Genomic DNA, 24,132 nt, shown 5'->3' on the forward strand with positions numbered 1-24,132 from the left:
TGTGGCGGGTATGTCAGTGCTGCATTTCACATTCAGTGAAATGTAAATGAAAAAATTACACTGGTGTTATCAGCACTACTCCAGTGTAAAAAAGTAGCAGACTGGGTAGAATACTGCGCAGTAAGCTTTCCCTGCATCCCACATCTACACATCTGCCCATTGGGAGCAAATTTTCTCCCAAGAGGAGCAATTCAAAGCAGAGCTACTGATGTCCTGCTCTGCCCCATTGCAGCAGCCAGAAGGAGCTCTGGGCTCCCCTAGGTGCCAGCCTCATGTTGATATGGGGCCTGTGCTCTGGGGGAAGGGTAGGGGCAGCTGTTTCCCAGCCCCCTGCCCAATCGGCCAGTGGGGCAGCTGGCAGTGAGACCGTGGCTGGGTGGGAAATCCCTGCTCAGCCAGGGGCTGGGCAGAAGCTGTCCTACCAGTGGGGCAGCTGGCAGCAAGCTCCTGGCTGAGCAGGGATTCCTCACCCAGCTGGGGGCTTAGTGCCAGCTGCCCCACTGGCGGGACAGCTCCCGTCCAGCCCCTGGCTGAGCAGGGAAGCAAGAGCTCCCCAGTCCTGGTGCTGCGTTTCTCAGCTCCTCGCTCCTGTGGGGAGGCGGGAGCCCTGCAGCACCAAGACAGGGCGGGCAAAGAGGGACCCGGTCTCCATGCTGATTAGCTACCAGCTCCTGGCGGGAGCTGAGAGTTGAGCAGCACCACCACTGGGCCCCCTGCTGGTGTGCCTAACCAGGAGCAAATTAGCTCCCTGTCAATGTCTACCTGAGTCCTCCTGGGCAGTTACTATTGCACAGTTAATCTAGCACCTGTATTTACTAGATGCTAGTGCAGTATAGTGCCTCATGTAGGCACTCCCAAGAGGAAGGAATCACATGGGTACATGAGGTTCCAAATCATCATGTTCACTAAATATACACAAACCACATGAGCACTTGCTACTTTCATGCCACTATTGGGTGGGTTCTGAGACTTGGAACATGGCACACACCCTTTAGACACCATTCAGGAGTCTTCCTACAAATCACTGAATCTGACAAATTAAATTAATGAGCTCAGAATAAAAAGCAAGGATCATGTACCATTAGTCATCATACAAGGCTGACCATGGATATTGGCAGTTGGGTGTTGTGAGATGACTTGGTGGCATTTCATATCGATTGCACTGGACTTCTGTAAAATGAAAGAATTCTTAGTAATACTGTTGAAGCTCACCAGATTGCAGGATCTCTTTGAGGGGTTTGCTGTGAACTGGGAAGAGCCTGGGCTTTTAGTGCAAACAATAATGGGCTGGCTTCCTTTGAATCACTGGCAAAATGTTATGGCATGTTGTCTATGTGTCCCTGCTGTGGTTGTGGGGGGAAATTAAACTTGTAAAGTTATTTGTTCTCCAGTTACCAGAGTGAACCAAGATGTGCTGTAGAAAGGACTTAATAGAACCAAAGACTTCTGGGCAGGAGGCCACTTTTAAGATCTCTGCCTAGGCATGTGGAGAATGGTGTGCATCTGCTCATACTACAGTCCCCAGCCTTTGAAGATCTACCCTTTAGGCATATATTTATTACTTTCAAGCATGTGTTTATATGCTTTCCTCAGCTGGGTTGGACTGGTGAATCAGGGCCATAGCTCTCACTACTAATAACAGCTGAGCAACAGAACCGTTTGCATGTATGTTTTACTACAACAGTGACAATGCCCCCCCACTTGCAAGTTGTGTGTAGAGTCTTTGATGCCCTAGGAACTCTTTCTATATTTAAGAAAGTACAGTGCCTTGAGGCCCCAGTCTGGGCCATATTGTATACGTACAAGTGAAATAAAGACAGTCCCTTCTCCATTGAGCTCATAGTCTAGAAGTACAACAAGGTATTCTGCTACAGGTAGAGAAAAGAAATATTTGCAGGTGGCTGAGACCCCTTACTTTGGCACCAGTAATTTTTCCAAGAAGTATGTGGTATTATGGGGCATGCAAAGGTTTCACTAGCACTCATTTTAGGGGACCTGCATGACTTGAATCATGCATGGCCACCCTAAATTCATGTTAATAAGCCATTATCTGCCTATCTAATCTGGCTATTTATACTGTGTATGCATGTGTAATCTAAAATGAAAGACAATATACCTCATAGGCTTTGTAGGGCACCATCTGTGGGACATGTTAGACACTAGCAAGACAGAATGACTCAGTTTATATTTGGGTAGCAAATTTTTTTTTAATGACCATTTGACACTGGTATGATTAGGGGCCTGGAGGATAGGCCATATGAGGAGAGACTCCGGGAATGGGGTTTGTTCACTCTGAGTAAGAAAAGACTGAGAGGTGACTTGATAGATACCTACACGTATGTCAGGGGTGAACACCAAGATCTAGGGGAGCCATTCTTCAGTAAGGCACCCCTTGGGAGGACAAGGAACAATGGACACAAGCTACTTCAGGAAAAATATAGGCTGGACATAGGGAAAAACTTCTTTTCCATAAGGGTATCAAGAATCTGGAACACACTCCCAGCAGAGGTGGTGTAGTCCCCATCCCTGGAGGCATTCAAGAGGAGGCTGGAGAGGCACCTCGTTGAGCTCATTTGAGCCCAATTACCTCCTGCCCATGGCAAGGGACCGGACTTAATGATCTTACAGGTCTCTTCCAATCCTTGTAGTCTATGAGTCTATGATTTATGTGGGTGTGTGTTTGCCTAAATGTATAGACTTGTTAAAACACATGTGCAGCATGCCAGGCCCTGATCACTCCACAAAGGAGCTTGAAAGATTCTTCACATGTTCACTAATCTGAGGCACTGGAGGCAGAATCAATAAAGCCACAGTCCAAAAAAATTCACCGTGCTCTTCATTCGCCCTTCTGAAAGCAGCTCTCAGAAATGTGTGCGGTACAGCCCTGCGATGTTTCTATTTTTAATTGGATTTAGAAGCTCTTAATTAATTAATTAAAAGGGTGAATCCCAGCCCTGTTGGAGTCAATGGGAGTTTTGCCATTGCCTTCAGTAAAGCCAGAATTTTACCATATATCCTTTTATTCATACTACTCCTCTACTGAAACAGAAGAGCAAGCAAGACATTGTGGAAATCATCCTGCATAAATCTTTCCCACCACTGCCACTACTGAGATAGGAAAGAGCACCTCATTCAAGTGCCTTTTTGGGACCACTGGACATGAGAAGCTTTTATTTATACCCCACCAAGTGAGAATTAAGTAATAATTAAAAGATGCAGTTAGCGCTTGCTCTCTGTGCACATAGTTGCTCTCCCTACCTTACCTCCCCCTTCTCCCCTCTGCCCCCTCCCCCCCCTGAGTTTTGAACAGGAGAGGGGGAAGGGCAGGAAATCCAAACACTTGGAGTCTGTGGGTCAAGGATGCCTTTTGACATGGCTTTAAAGGTCACAGGCTTCTTTGCTTTTATGCCATGGAGTACAGTAAGCAAGCACACTGCCTGGGAGCACAAAGCAGCACAGTCTGACATTTATTTGGCAGTGCATGGCTTCTGTTCCAGAGGAGAAGAGTGAAAACACAACAAGGCTTGTTGCTGGGCAAAGCCAAATGGGGGATGTTTGAGAGAGCGCCCCTGGAGCACAAAGAACGTAGAGATGTAACATCCCCTGGGTCTAACAGTAATAATGTTTGGCCTTTATATCTAAAATAACCTATATAGAGACTTTACATTTTCAGGCCTCTTGACAAATGTTAATTAACCAAATCCTGCTTCTGTCACAAGGCTCATTGATTTCAGGGAACAGCCGCAGCATTTGTCCCTAACCCATCTATCCTGTATGAGACTTTCTGTCTCAACTGATGTGGGAAGAGAGTCAGCTTCTCGCACTCCCTTCATAGTGTATGTAGCAAAGATATGGCCGTAGACCAACATGTCTGCCTTCCTATCCATTTCCACAATGAGGTAGGTGTGGGAGAGCTTCTCTTTCTTCTTCAGTGAGGCAAGCTGCATGATTGGCAACATGCATTGCACATCAATCTATTCCTACCAGATACTGCTTTTAAAAATGAAGCATAAGATATCCCAGCAGAGTAGCTGCTGGCTGGCACCATCATGAGCAAGATCAAAAGCTGGGGAGTCATTTTTGGATGCCCAGTTTCTAGGTAAACTTTGTTAGACTCAAGGCACCCCTCTATGCAAATACCAGCTCTGAGCTTTCACCCATTTTCTGACAATAGAAAAAAAAAGAGCAATTTTTCTGTTGCAAGTAACTCAGAAAAACCACAGCAGGTCAGAATGTTTTTGACACTATGGATTCATACTGAAATCTCTGGGTTTATCTTGTAGATCAGGTAGGTGTTTGCACACCTAATCTTGCACAGTACTCCACAGTACCCTTTAAAGGATCTCACAGCAACCTGGTTGAGCATCACTGACATTATAATAGAGTATGCTATATGAAATACAGTGTTTTGGGAGGTATCACATTGGCAAAGCCAGAGCCACAGCACATTGACAGGAAAAGGTACTAGTGTGGGAATGAAAAGCAAGCACTTAGCTCACAATATAGTGCCTGGTGGAAATAAAAACACCTAATAGCTCTTTGAGCTAAAAAAAACCCCATTTTTAACAAAGCTTTACATATTTCTAGATTTGAATAATCTGTTCTATGTTGTGTTTTATTGGGCTATTCTATTTTCTTATTAGGTAGGGCTACAGAGCAGACTACACTGCAGTGTTGAGATCAGCCTGGGGTATGGGAAGCTGTCTCCTCATGACAGCAGCAGAGCTCAACAAGGGCTCATTTACCCTGCTTCCCAGTGAATGATCCTCCAAGGAGTTCTTGCTGTCATGGCTAGATTGGTTCCAATACACAGGTCAGCTCATTTAAAGCTAGCACGGGTATCTCTCCTCTGGACTGCAATCTGCAACATAGACAGATGTATTGTTATAAGCCATTGGTTTTCTTATTGTTCATTTCATTTTTACAGTCCTCTCTGTTTCCTTAGATCTTGCAATCTACATGAGATTTTCTGTTCTGGTATCTTCTGATCTAGGACCACATTGTAAAGTGTGGTGAATTTTTGTAATTGGATTAAATGTCTGTATTAAAAAAAAAAGCCAAACATTGCAAAGTTCCATGTAGGTTTCAGGAGAAAACCCATTTATAATGCTGAAAACAATTGTATGTGAGTAGACTGAGCTTCAGGGAAAGCCTGGTTTGAAATTAAAATCCTTCTAGCTCTTTTTCCTGCCTCCTACCCTTTCCCACTATGTAGCTTTTGTTCTTTAAGGCCTGTAGACTTTAGTTTCTTGATTGGTGGACCCATATCTGCCTTGGCATTTATCTGCCTACTGCAGCTTCATGTAAGGTTTCCTTTCTGCACTGCTTTGGTCCTAGGAACCCTTTTATTTAGTTAGTTTGCTTTTTAAAGCCCTCAGAGTTGAGGCTGAAGGGCTTGAATTGCTGGATTACAGGAGGTATGGCAGTTCATTCTCCTCCCCTGTCAGTGCCAACTTTCCATTTTATCTTTGGGGCAGCAGAGCCAAGCTTGTAATCAATAATGTTTGGAGAATGACTAACCACAAAGAAGCTTTCTCTAAGCAGATTGGGTCAAATCAATTCCTGATGTAATCCTGTTGCTTCAAACAGAGTTACACCAGAGATGAATATGGCCTATGCACTCTTCTGACCTGTACAATTTGCTTTCCCTGAAATATATGGCTCTTCCTGTTTTGGACTATAAAGTAATGAGATCTTTCTCCATTACCTGAGGAGTATACTCTGTGGCAAATGAAATGTAGACACCTGACACTGTATTTGAGATTTAAATCTGTTATGGTTGAGCAATTGTTTTTTCTAGGCAGGAGGCATTATGGACTGTCATTTTTGGTTTGTTTTTTAAAGTCACCCTCTTAGCAGTATTCAGAATTTTTATAAAAAAAGAAAAAAAATCCCTCCCTGTTATATCCCTCCATGTTTAAAATTCTTTGTTGGAAGCTTGAGAGTGAAATTGGTTTCCTCACCGTGTCCTCTCATGCCCTGCCTCCTCTGATGCATCCTCACTCTGTTTATTGCTGGGCTGCTTTTGAGTGCTGGGAATACTGACATTGATTTTGTGTAAGAGAAAAGCATTTATTCTGATGGGAGGTGGAAAGTGCACACACAGATTTTGCAATCCTATAAAGAAATGGGAGTAAACAATAAAGGGGTCATGTTTTAGACCTAAAGGGTATCCATTTTAAGATGGCAATGGCCTTGGAGTAATATCAGTGATTTCACTGGTGGTATACCAGTGCTGAATTTGGCCCCCAAAGCCTGTTTTATAGTACAGAATGAAGAAATGTGAACACAGCTGACAAGATTGTGTACTGACATCCAATTGTGCGACACTGGCTGCTTCAATATAACTGTGAGAGAGAGAGTTCTAGTGGCTGCTGGAATAACACCTGATAAATACGGTCCAAAAGACTTCAGAAGGTTGCAGTAGCGTATCAAATTAAGGGATAAAATGTTTTCTTCTAGCACTTACTATACTGAAATGTAATGTCTTGAATCAAAGAGCAGAGTTCACTTTATAAATTAACTATGTAGGAGATATCGTATCAGGTCTTGGTTGGCATGGATATGAATGCTATCTACTTATGTGAAAACCACAACAGATTACTTCTTTTTAGTCAAAAGGCATTTTAAGAACTTTGGGTCTGTTTGTACCAGCAACCATGTGCCTAACTTACACGTACACTTTTTGTCAATATGTTGTACAGGGGTCAGCAACCTACAAGAGATTTTATCCAGCCCAATCAAGCACTTGTGCACAAGAATGTGCCATCTAGTGGCTGCCTGTGACCTGAGGAAGACCTAGTTATCTTAATTTAGCATGACATTAGTAAAAGATTGCTGACCCCTGAGCTAATAGCTAGCAAGTATTCACAGTGTTGATTCAGGGAGCTGAAAATGACCCTCTGGTGATATAAGGAGGCACGGGAATGAAAAGGTTAGTTAGGAGTAATTTCCCTGCAGTCATGATTGTTTTCTCATTCCCTCTGCAGGTGAGAAACCATACAAGTGCTCATGGGAAGGGTGCGAGTGGCGTTTTGCACGAAGCGATGAGCTCACGAGGCACTACAGGAAACACACAGGTGCAAAACCCTTTAAATGCAACCATTGTGACAGGTAATGCAGACTTCTAAAAATGATGTTCAGATAAATATAGTGGTTGTGAAAGGCACTGCACTGCCAGCTCACCAAGGACCAAAGCCTCTGGTCTTCCATACAGAACATCTGGCAGCAGATAGTAGGGCCTTGAGCTACCTGGCCAATGTGCCTTTATCCCCTGATCTACAAGGAGGAAACCCCTTCTATAGGATTTACCATATATATTTCAATTGCTAGCTAGTTAGGCTGCCAGGCAGTTGTGGTGATGACTTAAGCTACCTTGGGTGTGTATCTGGGAGGCAGAATGGGGAGGAAAGAGGAGTTCTGAAACGGGATGCTTACGTGCTGGGGACTGAACTAAGATTCAACATTAATTCCTACACTTTTTTTTTCCTTATTGATGCTTAAAGCAGAAACAGATACATGGCCAGATCTTGGTCCCAACAAAGTCAGTGGGAACTTGTATCATTGACTTTGATGGGAGCAGTATTTGAGACAAAGTACAATGTTGCTCTTTAAAGGATTCTCAAGTGCTATATTTCTAAGCATAGAAAAATTATCTATAAAGCCCCAAACATAGCCTATGAAGCTCTGTGTTGCCCTCTGTAACCCACTAGCAGCTCAGCACTATAGCTTTCCTTCTCTGTGGATCCTACATGACTTTGACAGCAAAGACTGAGCCCTCTTGCTATCCTTCCTGCTTACAAAATTTTTTCTTAAGCCGCACCTCTTTGCTTCCTGGTCCATGTAATGGACGTTACACCAAGGGGCGGTTGAACTTCAGAAACCACTGGGAGAGGTGATTCATCACAGCAAGTAGGTGAGAGGGAAAGGTCACAGATTCAAGTGTATGTCTAAGGTACCCAAAAGTTTAGACAATTCTGGGGACTGATAGCATTTTCCTATCCCTATGCCGTCAATTTATCATTAACCTTCTGTTTAAGTTAACTTAGCATCTTCCCCTATATAATTGCTTTTCTCTCCTTTTAGAAGCTTAAAAGACAGTTCCTAGAAACAAAAAGCAACCTTTGTAGAACTGCCTAAATGATTTTGGTATACTTGAAAAGGTTTACCCCAAGGTTTTTAAAACAAGAATGATGGATCTACATAATTCACACTAGTTGAGAGTCTCTCTCTTGATCCCACACTTGAGATCATTTTAGATAAAGGAGGTGCTCTGTATTTCATATTCTGTTGTCTCTCTTTTAAAGTTTAGTAAGTTTCCAGAGCCAGGTTCCCCAGTGAGCTCCAGACACAACAGCTCTTATATGGGCACCTGATTTTCAGTTGGCCAGATTTGCTTGCAGGGCTGCGTACTCAGCAGCTGTTACTGAGAACAATAGGAGCTTCTGGGTGCCGATTGTAGCAGCCTGAATGGAAGTTGGGCTCATCTAAAAATCTGATCCTAAATGTAGGTGCTAAGTATTTCTGAAAATCTGGCCCAGCCAGTTTAAAATACTACTATTACTACTACTACCACTACTAGTAATAATAAACATAATTTTGATGGAGCCAAAAGAGACTAGCCCAGTAATCACATCTGACAGCACTGACATTATCCAACAGTAAAAAGTGTCCGGAGTGGAGACTGACATTGCCCACAGTGAAACCTGGATCCAGTTTAGGCACAATCAAATGATGTGCTTGAATCTGAATAGGTTATCTAGCTAATTTTATTTTTATATAAAATATTTTTCCTATTTCAAAAAGAAATAGGATTAGCTGGATAACCTGTTCAGATACAAGCACATTGTTTGATTATGCCTAAACTGGATCCAAGTATGTATGTGAGATATGTATAATATACATTTAAAGAAGCTTAAGAAAATCACCTTTCTCATGCAGCACAAAGGTTTCTCCATTAGGGTAAGAAGATGCTTTGTAAGACAATAACTGCCCTAGAAAGCCTCTAGGCAAGTCTGACTGGCAAAAACCATGCATGGACAAAGGACGCACAGGACATAAACAGGGAACCCATCCTTGGATAGGAAGGAAATTTGATCATTTTCACATCCTGTCTTTCCAAGATCTTCATCTGAGCAAGTTTGCCCCCCTCCCAAGGGCTTCCTCTTGGATTTACTTTTGCTTCATCCCTGGATTATCTTTTGTTTGTTCAGAATGAGGGACAGGATAAATGAAGTACAGGCCTCTGGAGTCTTGCCTTTTATAAGCATCTCTACCAAGTGGAAGAGCATTTCTGTTCTCTAATTTTAGCATAGGACTGCTTTCCTTTTAAGAAAGCAGCATTTCACCCCTTGACCCTGCTCCCCACATGAACTCCTGGTTTCTATGATGGAATGGCAACCTTCTTATGAGAAATCCAAGGAGAACTTGTGTAATGGACAAGGACCTAGATCCCAATGGTTAGGGCCAAGGTCTGGGACCAGGAATGAGGAAGCAGACCAAGGACTAAGGAGAAGATTAGAGCAGTGGCTAGAGATCTCTGCATTGACCAGGCTGAGCACTAGTGCCAGGTACAGCCCCACCAACTGAGTTGCTGTTCTCAGCAATCAAATCCTCAACTAGTCTCAGTTACCTCAGACGTAGCTGCAAAGGCTAACTCATCCAGCCAGTGCTTCAACAGCCCCATTTGAGCCAGACCTGTGTTCAGGCTGGCTGCCTGATAATCTAGACATGGTAGGTCTCGACTTCCCCACCCTTTCCCAGGGTGTCCCCTCTTTTCCTATTCATCAATGTTACATCAGTTCTGACTTGGGTTACAACAGGTTTTACCACCCCTTCTCTCCTGGATGGGCTGAGGCTGAATACCTTGACTAGAATGCTAACTGGAACTCAATAAAACTTGAAATGAAGCTCAAACTGGTCCTGGGGAAAGAGAGAAAGAAAGATGGAATGACTGGAACTTGGAACTTGAACTGGAGGCTTAGAACAGGCACTAAGAATTAACTGGTGCTTTGGAGTTCAGATCTTGAATGAGAATTGCAGGAGTCAGACTGATATTCTGGAATTTGGATCTCAAATTCAGGCACTCTGGAAATGTGGCGCTCTAGATCTCTCTTGGCACCCCAGATCTCTGGAACTTGAAGTAAACCCCTAGCACTCAGACAGGTATTCTGGAGCTCAGACCTCAGAATATTTGGACCTCTGGAATTTGGTATGTGGGAGTTCTGGCCTCTGAGATGTAGATCTTAGAACTGGTAGTCAGAGACTCAGACCTCTGGAACCGGGACTGGAATTCTGGAGCTTAGATCCTGGAACTGGTATCTGGAGCTCAGTACTTGTACTGCAGACCTGGCTCTTGGGAACTCAGGGTGGTACTTAGGAGCTTAGACTTCTGGAATTCAAAGTGGAATGGTGATGCTTGACTGGTACTCTTGAACTCAGAGAAGCACTCTGACTGGAACTCCAAATTTTAGACTTTGAAATAGAACTCTTGATTGAACTGGTACTTGGACTTGTGTCCAGACTGGAACTAAGATTTTGCAGCATAAATTGAACTCCGATTGGCACTCTGGAATGCTGATCTATGGAACCTGGACCTCTGGGATTCTGTATTCTGGCTGAAACTCAGAACTTGTACTCAGAAGCTTAAAGCAGAGTTCTTGAACAGGAGCGTTGTTGGAACACAGTGTGGTACTCAGGAGCACTGGCCTCTGGGACTCAGACCTCAGGACTGCAATTCAGAAGGTTGGATCGATACTCTGGAACTAAGAGGTACTCAAAGTGGAACTCAGTCCTTGAAGCAGAACTCTGGTACTTGGACTCTGACAAAACTGTTACTCAGGACTTTGGATCTCTGCGACTTGGAGCTGGAACTCAGTACACTCAGCACTCTGGAACTTACACTGGTACTCTGGAGATCACAGCAGTGTTCGGATTGGTGCACTGAAGAGCAGACCTCTGGAACTCAGCGTAGAAGTCTAGATCTTAAAACTTGAACTCTTACTGGCACTCAAACCCTGAAGCAGAACTCTGTAACTCTTATCTGGACTTTGGAAACTGAAGTGGTACGTGAACCAGTACTCTGGAACAGACTCTCTGGAACCCAAACTTTCAGAAGCAGAGCTTGAACTCTGACTTGTTTTCTGGAACTCATATCAGTTGTCTGAAGAACTCAGACTTCTGGTTTTCAAAAGCAAAAAACTCTCTGGAGCTTGGGACTCAAACTGCTGTTCAGAGTGGACTTCTGGAACTTAATACTTCACCTGGCAAAGGTACTGTAATGCTCTGCAACTCAAAGTGGAATTTAAACCCAGACTGTTACTTGGACTCTGGAAATCTGGAACTCTGAGACTTAGGATTTGGATCAGTACTTTGGAGCTCTGGCCTTGAGAACTTGGATCTCTGGAACTGGCGCTCTGACTTCTGGAGTTTAAAGATGAACTTTGGCACTTGGATTGGTACTCTGGAAATTATCGTGGCCGTTGATGCACTGAAACTCAGATCTTGGAGCAAATCTCTGGAGCCCAAACTTCTAGAGCTCAAAGTAGAACTATGGAACTTGGACTGGTACTCTTGAACTCAGACCTTGAAGCAGAACTCAAGATGCTGGAGACTGAACTTGTGTTTAAACTGCTACTTGGATTGGAAACAAGACTTTGAAGCTGAATTTGAAAGCTGACTGGTACTCTGAAGCTTTGGAACTCAGACCTCAGAATGGTTATCCAGGTGTTTGGATCTCTGGAACTTGTTAACTGAGACTTCGGGAACTTGAAGCAGAACTCAGGAGCTCAGACCTCAAGATCTTGGGCTGGTACTCCAGAACTCAGCATGCAGCCCTGGTCCTCAGATTTCTGAAACCCCAAGCAAAACTCTGACACATAGGCCAGTCCTCTTGAATGTGAAACAGTACTTTGACTGGAAGGAAGTCAGCTTGGTATTCTGGAGCTCAGATATATGAAACTCTGGAGATTGAGCTGGTACTCCAATTAGAGTTCTGGAGCTTAAAACTTGTGCTTTGGAGATCTGATTTCTGGGACTCAAAATGGATCTCTGGCACTTGGACTGTCACGTTACACCTTTGAACTCCGCCTGCCACTTGAAGCAGACCACTGGAACTTCATACCTCAGAGTTGGAGCCTTCTTATCTCTGACTGAGTTCTGGCTCAAGAACTGGCAGAGGCCTTGAGCTGTGGCTGGTTTTTTGAATGGTACTCAAGAGCTTAAAGGAGAACTCTGGAACTTGCATCTTGAGCAGAAACTTTGGAGACTGGCGGTTAAAACATGGTCTGCTACTCTCGAGCACTGGCCTCTTGGGACTCAGACCTCAGAACTTGGATTGATACTTTAGACCTCAGACGTCTGGAATCTGGATCAATGTTCTGTAACTCCGAGAAGTACTCAGCCTGGTATTCTGGAAATCAAAGTGCAACTACAGATCTCAGATCTTGAAGCAGAACTCTTGCACTTGGACCTCAGTACAGGTACTCAGGAATCTGGACTGGTGCTTTGGAGCTGTGGCACCTGAACTGGGACTCTGATGCTTGGAGCGCTGGAACTCAGATCTCAGAATTGGTATTTGAAATCAGGCTGGTATGCAGGATCTCAAAGCAGAACTTAGTGTTCAGACTTCTGAAACATGATTCAAACTGACATGCTGAACCTTGAAGCAGAACTGTGGAATTCTGACCTCTGGAATCCAAGTTGAAACGCTGACATTTGAACTGGAGTTTGGAACTTGGAATTCAAACTGGTACTTAAAGTAGACCTCTGGAACGTGGTATGGTGCTCAGGCATTAGAAGTGGTACTCAGGAACTTAAAGCAGAACTGTGGCGTGAAGAATCGTGGAACGCTGCACTCAGACTGGAACTTGAACAGATACTCTGGAATTCAGGCACTGAAGCAGAAGCCTACAACTCAGACCAGTACTCTGTCATTTCTTCAGCAAAATTCTTCTTCACCTCATTTACAAACGGGCATCTCAGGAAGGTTTCTGTCTCTGTGGTGTGCTCAGATGAAGTGGTGGTATACCAAAGCTGGTCAAGCTGTAAGGAATTAGGGCATGGAAGTTCATTCCAATGCATAGAGCCACAATCTGGAACTAGGAACTAAGACAAAAAGCCAGGAGCCAAATATGGAGACTGGGCAATAAGCCAAAGGTTAGGAGTCAAAGTCAGAGATCCAAAAATGAGCCAAGAACTGGAAAGGGACTTGGAACAACAGCCAAAGACTCCCATGCTGAGCAGCTTAAATGCCATTTCCAAAGTGCTTTCCTAAATACCTGGGTCGCTATCAGCAGCCAATCCCTGAGAGAGACCGATCCTAGTTACTCCAGGCACAGTTGCAAAGGCTTACTCATGCAGCCAGTGCTTAACCAGCCCCAGCTGGGGCAGGCTTCCATCCAGGCTGCCTGCCTGCCTGAGACTCTGCTATCTTTTCCCTCACTCTTAACCCTACAGCCTCCCTTAAGCCTATGGTAGGTGTTATTCTTCCATATTCACATATATCTCTCCCTAGCTAAGATTTTCTCTAGCAGCCATCCCTATAATACCTATTTGTTGCTTTGTTCAAATAATTTGTTCCTTTAATAGTGCCAAATACTTTTTCCACTGGTTAACCTAATATTCACAACTTGATCACATCTGTTTTTAATCCATCCATGGTCAAATAATTTTCCTACTCTCTCACTGGATCTAGTTATAAGAGTCATATTTTTCTTCTGTACTCAGAAGCTCACTGTGGCAGATGGATGCTCCAGCAGTTTAACTATGCCTGCTTTGACTGTAACACTTTCTTTTAGTTCTTCACAGCTGTAGTCATTTTATCACCAAATTGTTCCAGGACTTGATTCAGGCAAGCTCTTTTTTACCATATACTTAAGTTCATCTGTAGTCAGAAAAGTATTTAAGGATGAGCTTATACTTGAACAGGTACTTTTCTGTGTCAGGGTCTGAAAAAGAAGGATCCTCACCTCTAAACCACTGCCTTTACTTAATCAGCTTCTTCAGAAAGAACTCAGGGAAAAGTAAAACTAGCATTTGTCATCTTCAAGTTTCCCCCATTTACAGACACATTCATGTTGTCTCTTTCTGTCTGAATCAGTGTCAGCTACTTCTGTTTAAAGCATTATGATTTTAGGCTCACAGAGTTTGGTGTAAAAGCATTTAAAGCACAACCAACCCAAGTCCAGAGAAGTCAATAGGAGACATTAGGGAGATTTCCATGTCTTTGGATCAGTCCTTTATTCTTGGTGTAAACTATCTACAATGTAATAAATGATGATAAATTCTTCTTTTTTGACAAATAGGCTATCTTTAAATGAAGTGTTTAGTTTTATCTCCATGTCTTGCAGTATAGAGCTCATTGTTACTTTTCAATGGCAAACCCCTACCACTTTGAGTAGGAGTATATGGACTGAGAATGTGTATGGTTTAGAGGTAGCAAGGGAGAAAGGAAGGGAACTAAAGTGGCTCAGAAAGAGTTCAAAAAGTCTCGCGTGCCTGAGGCACCATGAATATGTTAGTTATCACCAGAATTCCTTAGGAATTAGAGATGAGATGCTCTTCAAACAATAGGTGATTTTACTTTCTTTAGGTAATGGAATTCATTAGAACATCAGAATAAGCAAAGGACCAGGCAGTGGCCACCAATGTCTTGTGGGGTATATGTATGTTTAACTGAAGGAAACTTGGTGTCATACTCTTTCCTATATATAATATTTTGGCTTCCTTGGACTGCAAGATGAGGGTCATGTGCTCCCTCCTTCCCTCACTTAGCTGTAGGGCTAGAGAGCTCAGAGGAACAAATCCCACAGATGAAAATCTATGCAGAACTAAAAAGACAGCTGAACATTAAGTTTTCTTCCCACTACAGGCGTCTTTTCTCTGTAGATGCCGAGTTGTGGTAGAGGAGAAGGAACAGAGGAACTGGGTATACTTAGGAGCATACAATTGTCCCTCTCTCTCCTGCCTCCTCCCAACCCCATCAGGAATTAGGATGCTTTAAAGCATTGTAAGTTGTCCCTACTAGGGAGAGCCATAGCACTGTTCGTAAACACACATAGCATTACTGCATGTTGGAGATAGAGCATGCTGGGCCAAGGTACAGCCTGCAGCTGTGTTGCAGAACACAGCTGGGAACCAGAAAAGGTATGTAGATGAAGGCCTGCTCCAAAAATAACCAGAGATCCATAGGGCTCTCATGCTTGGATTCCTGTCTCCCTGGCCTTTGTAGGTAACTCCTTCTTTTGGGTCTACTCCATTACTGGCTCTAGTTCCAAGAAGGGACAATATGGGCAGACCTTAGTGGCTCCACAGCTCACTTCCTGACATTCTTTTTGATGGTAGGGTTGAGGTATAAAATTATGCAGGGACTTTCTTTTATATTAAATCTGTGCGCCCTCTGGCAGCAGTCTCAAGGGGAAAAAAAGAAAGAAAAGGAAAAAAAATCTAACCAAATTAGCATCAATGAGAGAACCTTCAGAATTAGTCAGGTACTAGTTTAGCAGATATAAAAATATACTGTAGCAGTCTGTGAGATTATTGCTATGAAAGGAAATGTTGATTCTGTTATTAACAAATCTTGCCATGTTAGTGACTCAGCAGGCTGTTGATCAGGGCTGCCTCCACCAGAGGAGAAGCACTGTTTGGGTGCAGTCCTCTGATTACCCATAGTCTAAAATGCCAGCTGGTGTCCATCGTCTTGGCACCCATTCAAGCTGTTGCTTTGTTTTTGGCAACCCCGGTACCCAGAACATACTGCTCTTCTAGTTTGTACTGATGGAAAGATGTCTGTCCAAGAATCCATTTGGGACCCTAAGGCTAGAAAATTCTAGCTATGCTAAATTAGAAGCCAGCGGCCCTATGGAAGGCATCCCTGTTTCTTATCAGGTTTAATGCATTACTTTATCTGGGCACTGCAAAGAGTGCAGGATTCCACACCTCCATATCATTATACATTGTTTCTTTTAATTTTTCTTTCTCTGATTTCTGAAGATGCAGGGGACAGGTTTTCAGCTGGTGTCAGTCCCTAGAGCACTGTTGACTTCAGTAGAAATCTGCTGCTTTATACCAGCTGAAGACTACTAAATGCAAATTGGCCTCTTGCAGGGTTTTCTTTTTTTCCCCCTGGTGTTATAAATGCATATTTGTAAGGGGAGTGAATATGATAAATACTGGCACCCACACAGGGAATACTGGCAGAAGAACAGCCTAAATGCACTAACAGGTCTTTGCCCTCTTTAATTTTTATGATTCTTCTCTTTCTCTGACTCATGTTCACAAAGCCTATGGGACCTATTTATCGGAATGGCTTCCGTTAAACAGAGTGCAATTTTTTTTAACAGTAGTTGTGTTAATATTCTTACTTGCTTCTTCTTGAGAAATGCAGGCCATTCAAATGTTGTTTTTATGGAAATATATTTGTTATAAATCAGTATGTATGCATTACACAGATTCTCACAAGCTTTTTTTATAAAACATTTGTTAGCATTTGTTTTGCAGTGTAGCTTTGTATGGCATGAGAGAATTTCCAAAGCAATGGAACAGGTTAATTCTGAAAGTGGTCTCTGCTACAATATCCGCTGAGCTGTAGGTTTTGAAGAACACACAATCCCATCAAAAGTAGAAAATGTCATGTGTGATAGGGTGTTTTTTCTTTTATATTAGTCAGTGTGATCATCCTACTAGCCCACTTCCATATAGGTTCCAGTTCAATCCCCGTTTTTTAATGTGGGTGACCAGAATTATATACAGTATTTCAGATGAAGATATATGGTATTCCACAGTGTGTAATAGTGCTAGTACTTCTCTATCGCTACTAGAAATACCTTGACTGATGCATCTTACAGTTGCATTTACCTTTTTCATGGATGCATCTCATTGGCAGTTCTTAGTCATCCTGTCATTAACTTCTTCACTTCAGTCATTTACAACTGATGAGCTTCCACTTTACTGCATTATTACATTTCATCCCTTTCCTGTTATTCCAATCCACAAGATTTTCCATTTATTTCTTTATGACTGCCTGTGGATGCCCCATGATTCCATATGATACCAGAATCAGGCACAGTTGTTCTGGAATCAGAGTCTATACAGGGAATAAAGTAATCAAAAATAGCTGTTCCATTTTAAATTCACATCTTGCCTTAATCCAGATTAACTGGCCTACATAGACATGCCCTCAAAAGGTAAAAAGAGGTTTCTGCTCTCTACAATGGACATTCTGTGACCGTTTAATAAGCACTAACAACCATCTATACTTTTTGCAAATGCAAAGCTATTTTGTTGAGGTGAGGTGGAATAGAGAAAAGATAGAGCACAGAACCTGGAACCCAAAGACTTAGGGTTTCATTATTTATGTTGCCAGACTTCTTATGTGATTGGGAGAAATTGCTCACACTCTTTGTGCCTTTTCTCTCAGAGGTACTTCTGTGGCTGTCTTCACCAATATTGACATAGTGTCCTGACTTTCTCAGAGACAGCATTATGGCCATATTTTCAAAGACGCTCTGCTTCCCTATGAGTACCAAAATAAGGAGCTCAGCACTCATATTTGGCCTCTTTGGTGCCAAAGCAAGTGCTGAATTCTTTTGAAAATGTGACACCATCTTCTGGTGGAAAGCATTTGAAAATCTTACTTTCTATGTATGTATTTTATTGTTATTTTTATGACTATGAGCTAATGAGTTAACTTGCCTATTTGCCAGGCTCTGACAGAATGAATCTGTGGGGCAGAGAGAAGATCAGTGTATTTACAAATATAGCAGTCAAAGATCCAGTGCAGCTACTCACTGGTATAGATGAAGTCATCATGGCTTCATGGCCTTATGTGGCATGTCCTAGGGAATGGCTACAAATCTGAAAGGACACTGTACATATGGACCATGTACATAAATGAAAAAGTAGTAGATAATCTCATTTGCTGCATTCTTATTTACTTCTGGCTTTTGTTTAATTTGCAGGTGTTTCTCCAGGTCTGATCACCTTGCCCTCCACATGAAGAGACACATCTAAGTATTTAAAACAGTCAGCATTACATAAATGCTGTCTGAGCTAAGTCACAGAGTAAAGGTGGAACTCAGCTATTACCCGCTGCCTTGCAGGAGAAGAGAACTTAATCACATATAATCCTCTGTACCCAGACCACATGCTCACACTGTCATGCACCCAACTATACTTAAATACTACATCTGTTCTTTATGCCTTGCCCCAGCTGAATGGGAGAAGATGCAGGAAAGGAAATGGGGCAGAGGTGATGATGTCAGTAAGGCAGAACAATTGCGTACAGTGCTTCTGTCACACTTGGATTTGTTTCCTGCTGTTGCCAGTGGAAAATCAAAGAAAACAAAGAAGGCTTCCCTGCAGGTTGACAGCAGTAAGAGGGGCTTATTTAACTTGCTTCTCAGTGCAACTACATAGGAAAACATGTTGTCTTGAAGTTGCATATTTGTAGCACTAACTTTTCTTTTTAAATAGATGGGGGGAAAATAATGACCTAGAAAACCAAATCCCAGTTTGGTAGCCAAAATTAACCTCTTGGTTCATTTGTTCTTTGTCTGAGAATTCCTAACGTTCAATGTGTCCAACTTTTCACAGACACTTTGATCTGTCTTGGTTTTGGTTCTTCTTCCTAGAACTGAGCTATTAAGATCCTTTTAAGTCCATACCAATAGCCTTAATGGCAGTAGTCTGTGGAGTGACACCTGTGACACGTACATCCTCTTTTTGGCCTGAGTTTATGTAGACTACATGGAGGACTGCATTTTTGTTTGTTGTTTTTGTTTTGATTTTTTTTTGGCTACTGTACACCATATGCACTAGGGACTCTGGAAGCTGCTGACATGACTGCATAGTGGCCAAGGAAAAGTCCCTGCGAAACACCATGTAATACCGCCATAGGCATCATCTTATTGCCATACTAGGACTTCTTGTTTGTCTAATGAAAACTTGAAAAGCTTATTTGGAAGCTTAAGCATTTTATCTTTTCTCCATGAACAACTGATCTTCAGAACTCCTTTTCTTCACAAGGATAACTGTCTTGGACTGGCCACTCAGGCATGACTACATGTTTCCTTCAGCACCACGTGAGCATGTTAGCCACAACCCACAGTGATTGATTGACAAATTGTGTTGCTTGTTCTTGCTGTTCTATTAACCAGTTGAAAACATTGACTTTTATTTGTGTAAAGACCACCTGAAAATAGTTTTTAAAGAGACAACCTAACGTTTTGGTTGAGTATCATTAAAAAAAAAAAAAGCCAAAAATACTACTTCAGTCCCCAAGAGGGAAAGGGAAAACAGCTTTCAAGTAAAGTGGCTTCATTCACCATAATCTTTTAGAGAAAATTTCAAAGTCCTCCTTTCCCATTCATCAAGGTGACTCTATGGCCCACTCCTATAAAAAAAATGTAAGAATAAATGAAGGGTCAGCTTTGGTACACAACACTGAGTTTTTATCCAAATGATTAGTCTAAAGTAACCCATGAGGCGGATAGGAACTACCATCAAGGATCAATGGAGACCTCACACACACCCTTGAATCCTGCACATTTTTTTACCTCCTTGGCTCAAGTGGATTAAATCCTTCATTTAAAAAGAACAACAAAAAGTAGTATATTAACATAAGTTGCATTTGTAGCTATTTGGTACTGGCCCCGACTCCAAAGACTGCCGTTAGGACCATATGAAATGGCCTATGCAAGCAGGTGTGGTGGTTATTAGGACAGGTTGTATATTTTGTATATTCTGGGACCATCCCTGCAAGGTGCGTCTAGAAATGAAACAAAATGGCATGTGGTCCACAAATGGCTGCTGTTCTTTTATACCGTACTAGCCAACTGCCCTCATGACTGTTTTGACTCACTGACTGTTAAAATGCATCCCTAATTTATGTTTTGGGATGTAGAACTGAACTATTAAAACAAATTTATCCATGTAAAATGTAAGAGCAGTCACCAGGATCCTTGGTACTTGAGTTCTCAGTCTTTTTTGCAACCTTTGGCTCCAGTGAGAGATTGAATCTTCTCAAAAGATGCTGTTTTTTTCCTCACAGTTTGCATACACACTGTGATTGTCAATTGAACGTTGGGTGGGTGGGGGCATGGGGATGGAATATGATGTCTGGCCCATATGGCATGGAATATGAACCAAAATCTAACCATCTTTTGAAGGCAATGACATAACATTAGTAACAAAAACAAGAGAGAGAGAGAAACCAAGTTTTATTCCAAAGATTTAAAACTAACTATACACTATGTATTAAAACACAACTGGAGCACTGCTTGCAGACAATCTCCTAGTTCTCTACTTCTATAATTGCATATTTTTAATAGCCATTCCATTAGGCTTTTCAACTGAGTTTTGAGGGCCCTAACATTCAATTTGCATTAGAATATGTGGATTATTTTACCAGAATATCTAGTGGAAGTATGAGGACACTGGAACCTCACCTGCGTGAAATTGTAAACTATCCAGTCAGTGCATTAGATAAAAAATAGAAAACTGTAGAGTTTCATTACTGTAGCATCCAACAGTATGTGCTCACATACCCACCATTACAATATTCATTGGCTATGAATCTGCATAAGTGTCCTCTTCTAAGCTCTAAGTGCACCCGCCTTTACAAATGCTATTAATAGCCTACAAGACTTAATATTTAAGTGACAATTTAAGTGCAAGACTAAAAAAGAAAAAATATTAAGAGACAATATTTATTTACTTCCTATTGTCATTTGTAGTCTTGTTGACATCTCATTTAAATATGGTAGAACAAGGGCCCCTTTGATGTCCATAGACATTTCTGAAATACGTGGTAAATTTTTTGCTTCTAGAGATAGGCCTAAATCAAAATCTTGGATCCAAACAACAAAACTATGGGAAAAGGGATGAGAAGGTGAACCAGAATTTGGATTTCTCGGTTAGGTCCTGTGTATAATGGGCCTCTAGCTTTGAAATTTTGTATTTCAGGACCATTTCTGCTATGTTTAATGGGAAAAAAATATAAACTGGGTATTTTGTGTCTCAGATCAGTGCACTTGGTCAGTCACTTGTTGTACATTGTTATAGGATCATGGATAAACAAGCATTGTGGGTAAAAATTGTAAGAAGTGAGCTGCGCCTTCATTTTTGAGCGCCCAGTTTGAGACACAATGGGCTTGTCTACACGTTGCCGTGCTTTAGTACTTCCTTTCAGAAGTAGTAAAGCATGGCACAGTATGGATGGTTACTGTGCTGTGTGCATGGCACACGGGTAGATTTTGCCGCTACATTGCCATAGCGCAATATACCCAGGTAGCGTATTGCTATGGTGACATAGCTGGCAATCACATGAGATTGCTACATCACCATAGCACGCCTCTATGTTCCCGTAGGGCAACGTGTAGACACACCCTGTATGTAGGACTGTTTTTCATAGTAACACTGTACTAAACATTAGGTCCCTTTTAAGGTGTTTCAAACTGAGTGCTTGAAATTTGAGGTGTTCAGAATAAGTAGTCATTTTTTTTAAATCTTGCCCATGTCTTTATGCTGCAACTATTTTCACTTCATCTGACTGCAGGTCCTGAAGATGGGGGAAAAGTTAGTCCTTTCTATAAGGCTGCTTTAGAATCAGAAGCTTAATGGGTGCTTTAGGTTTAGTAAGAGGTGTCATTGTTGAGAATCCAGTTATCTAGCAACAACATAAGAGGGCCCTAATGAAAAAAAGCTTTACTCTCTTTCCCTTCATGTTGAATTCATGCCCCTTACAGAACAGAAGCCATCATTCAAGGGCCAAATATAGCTTCCAAGGTCATGAGAAAAATAGTATTGTATGAAAACAGTGAAACAAAGGATACAGAAAAGATGGGGGGGAGGGGAGTGAGAGACCTACAAATCAGCAGAGCAGCAGTACAGAAGAGGAATATTTGATTTGCTATGAATGTATGCATAATGTCTGGAGAAGAGCAATCAGGACACACTTCATATATTAGGACACAGACCCCTTAAAGAGGTATGGCTTTGAAAAGTGACTATTGGCAATATCTGACTATGAGACTCAGTAGTTTTCCTTTCAATGACTCTGCCTCAGTTTTGCCCAATTTTGGAGTAGCAACATGTTTTCTGCTAACTCAGCCTGGGATCTTACATACAAGTGGGGCTTTTTCTTCCTTACACATCACCATTTTAGTGTAAGGCAAGCAAATGCATAGTTTCCCTCTTACTGTACCAAGCAGGAGGTACAAGTCTGGAGTGTCACATTTTAGTCACTTCTCAAAGTATTTAAAAGCAGGGCCACAGTTCAGTGGGATTTTCATTTTTTTTGAATAAAAACAAATAATACAAAAAGCCTGTATACATACATATTCTATATATATATCTAGATCTAGATCTAGATCTAGATATATATAGAATATGTATATCTATAACTAGATATAGATATATAGAATATCTACCTATCGATAGAATATGTATATATACAGGCTTTTTGGAGTATTTGTTTTTATTCAAATATATATCTGGGCAGTTCTAGCAACTAGAGTGAAAAACCTATCCAAAATATTCAAATCTGTTATTACATCAAATTTACTTTACTCTCGTGGTCATCATTCAGCCTGCCAAATCAAAAAAAAATTTCATAGTCTCTGTCAAAGAGTTACAAGACCTTTTATATTATTTTCTATTAAATTCTATAGATAAAATCTGGGTTCCATTGCATTCATTATCAAAACTCTCCCAAACATTGCTGGGGCCCAGAGTTCACCCTGGGGTTCTGCTTCGTTGCTATATTGCTGTAGCATTGTAGCACATAGGATCAGACCTGTAGGTTTTTTTACAGGACTCTATTAGATCCATATTTTTTAAATTCTATAGAATTTTTCCACAAGGAAAAACATCTTTGAACGTAGGACAGTTAGGACAGTAGAATCCCCCACTGTGAACCTGTTCACAGGCATAGCTGTCCCAGGAGGCCTGTTGCTGTCTCTCAAGTTCCTGCCAAACATGCAGGAATCAAATGACTTTAGATCTAAACCAATTTACATCTCTGTGAATATGCATACTAACATATATTTTTTTCCCCATGAGCATCAGGCTTCTTGGAATCTGATGAGACTTTTCTTTAGACAAATGTTTAGTGAATACCCTGAAATCACTGACCATATCACATGGGACAGGAGTCAGAATATAAGAGGGGGACTTCCTTGCTTTTAGGGCTCTGTTAAAAACAACTAATTCATGTGTCATCCAGCATAGAAGTGAAACAACTGATGAGTATGGTGGCTAGAGTGACCAAGTGCATCTTATCTGTGACTTGATCATTATTGGAAAACTCATGAGGCTTTGTCTCTTGTGACTTTCTGAACCTGGGCATTTGGGATTCTTTAGCTGTTTCTAATACTGTTTTATCTGTTAGGGTCTTTGCTTATCTACAGACTGAAAAGATCATAGCTGGTGCTTGCAGTATAACAAGAAATAATTACATAATTGTTTTGCCCCCTCTCTCCTATTTTACGTGTCAGCATATAAAAAACATTTTAAAAAAGGAAAATAATTGTAAATAATTTACTTCTGTAAGGCCAACAGCCAGTGGCTCAAGGGCTTTTACTTTTGATTTTATTTTTGCTCAACACATCTTGGCATCCCTATCCAATAGGATTTTATTGTTTAAGCTTTCATACTTGTGGGTGAAACCTCTAATCCAACCCCCCCTTCAAGTTCATTTATCTGATTTCAGGTAGGTAAAAATTTTAGGAAAAAATACTCAAAAATTACTCCATTTAGATGTGGATTGAAAACCACCACCAACAAAAAGCCCTCTTCCTCAGATTGTCCAGCCATTGACTGACAAGTCTTGCTGTCTCTTACTAGCATTATATCTAGTCCCTCAGATGGGCAATTTCAAGGTCAATCTCATGTGGATTTCTTCTAAGTGTTGCACTCTCATGTATTTGTATTAATAACACAGGGACATATTCTACAATTGCATTCAGCCATATTGGCAAGCTTTGGCTTTAGTGGCAGGTGTTGCCTAAGGATTGCAGGATTTAGCCCATAGACTCCAAGATCTCTTTTAAAAAGGCAGAGCTTTCCTCCCTTCTTAGAGAAAGGAGTTAAAATATGTATATTATATGTATAGTTATATATTTATATATATTATAT

At 41.6% G+C, this 24,132-nt stretch overlaps 1 protein-coding gene across 5 annotated transcripts in view; it reads left to right on the forward strand.

Annotated features, from left to right (window-relative positions):
* The window catches only part of KLF7 (Kruppel like factor 7), an 87,104-nt gene extending 64,787 nt beyond the window's left edge, over positions 1-22,317 (forward strand). For 3 of the 5 annotated variants that reach the window (XM_025211042.1, XM_006029537.3, XM_025211043.1), the window contains 2 exons: positions 6,990-7,113; positions 17,958-22,317. In XM_025211042.1, the coding sequence (XP_025066827.1) occupies positions 6,990-7,113; positions 17,958-18,009 (176 nt within the window). In that variant the 3' untranslated portion in view covers positions 18,010-22,317. Of the gene's footprint in view, positions 1-4,643; positions 4,768-6,989; positions 7,114-17,957 lie in introns of those variants that run through there. The other 2 variants (XM_025211044.1, XM_025211045.1) reach the window with 2 other exon arrangements.
* Positions 22,318-24,132: the final 1,815 nt, after the last annotated feature.

The sequence above is a fragment of the Alligator sinensis genome, unplaced genomic scaffold (genome assembly GCF_000455745.1).
Source record: "Alligator sinensis unplaced genomic scaffold, ASM45574v1 scaffold372_1, whole genome shotgun sequence".
NCBI lineage: Eukaryota > Metazoa > Chordata > Crocodylia > Alligatoridae > Alligator > Alligator sinensis.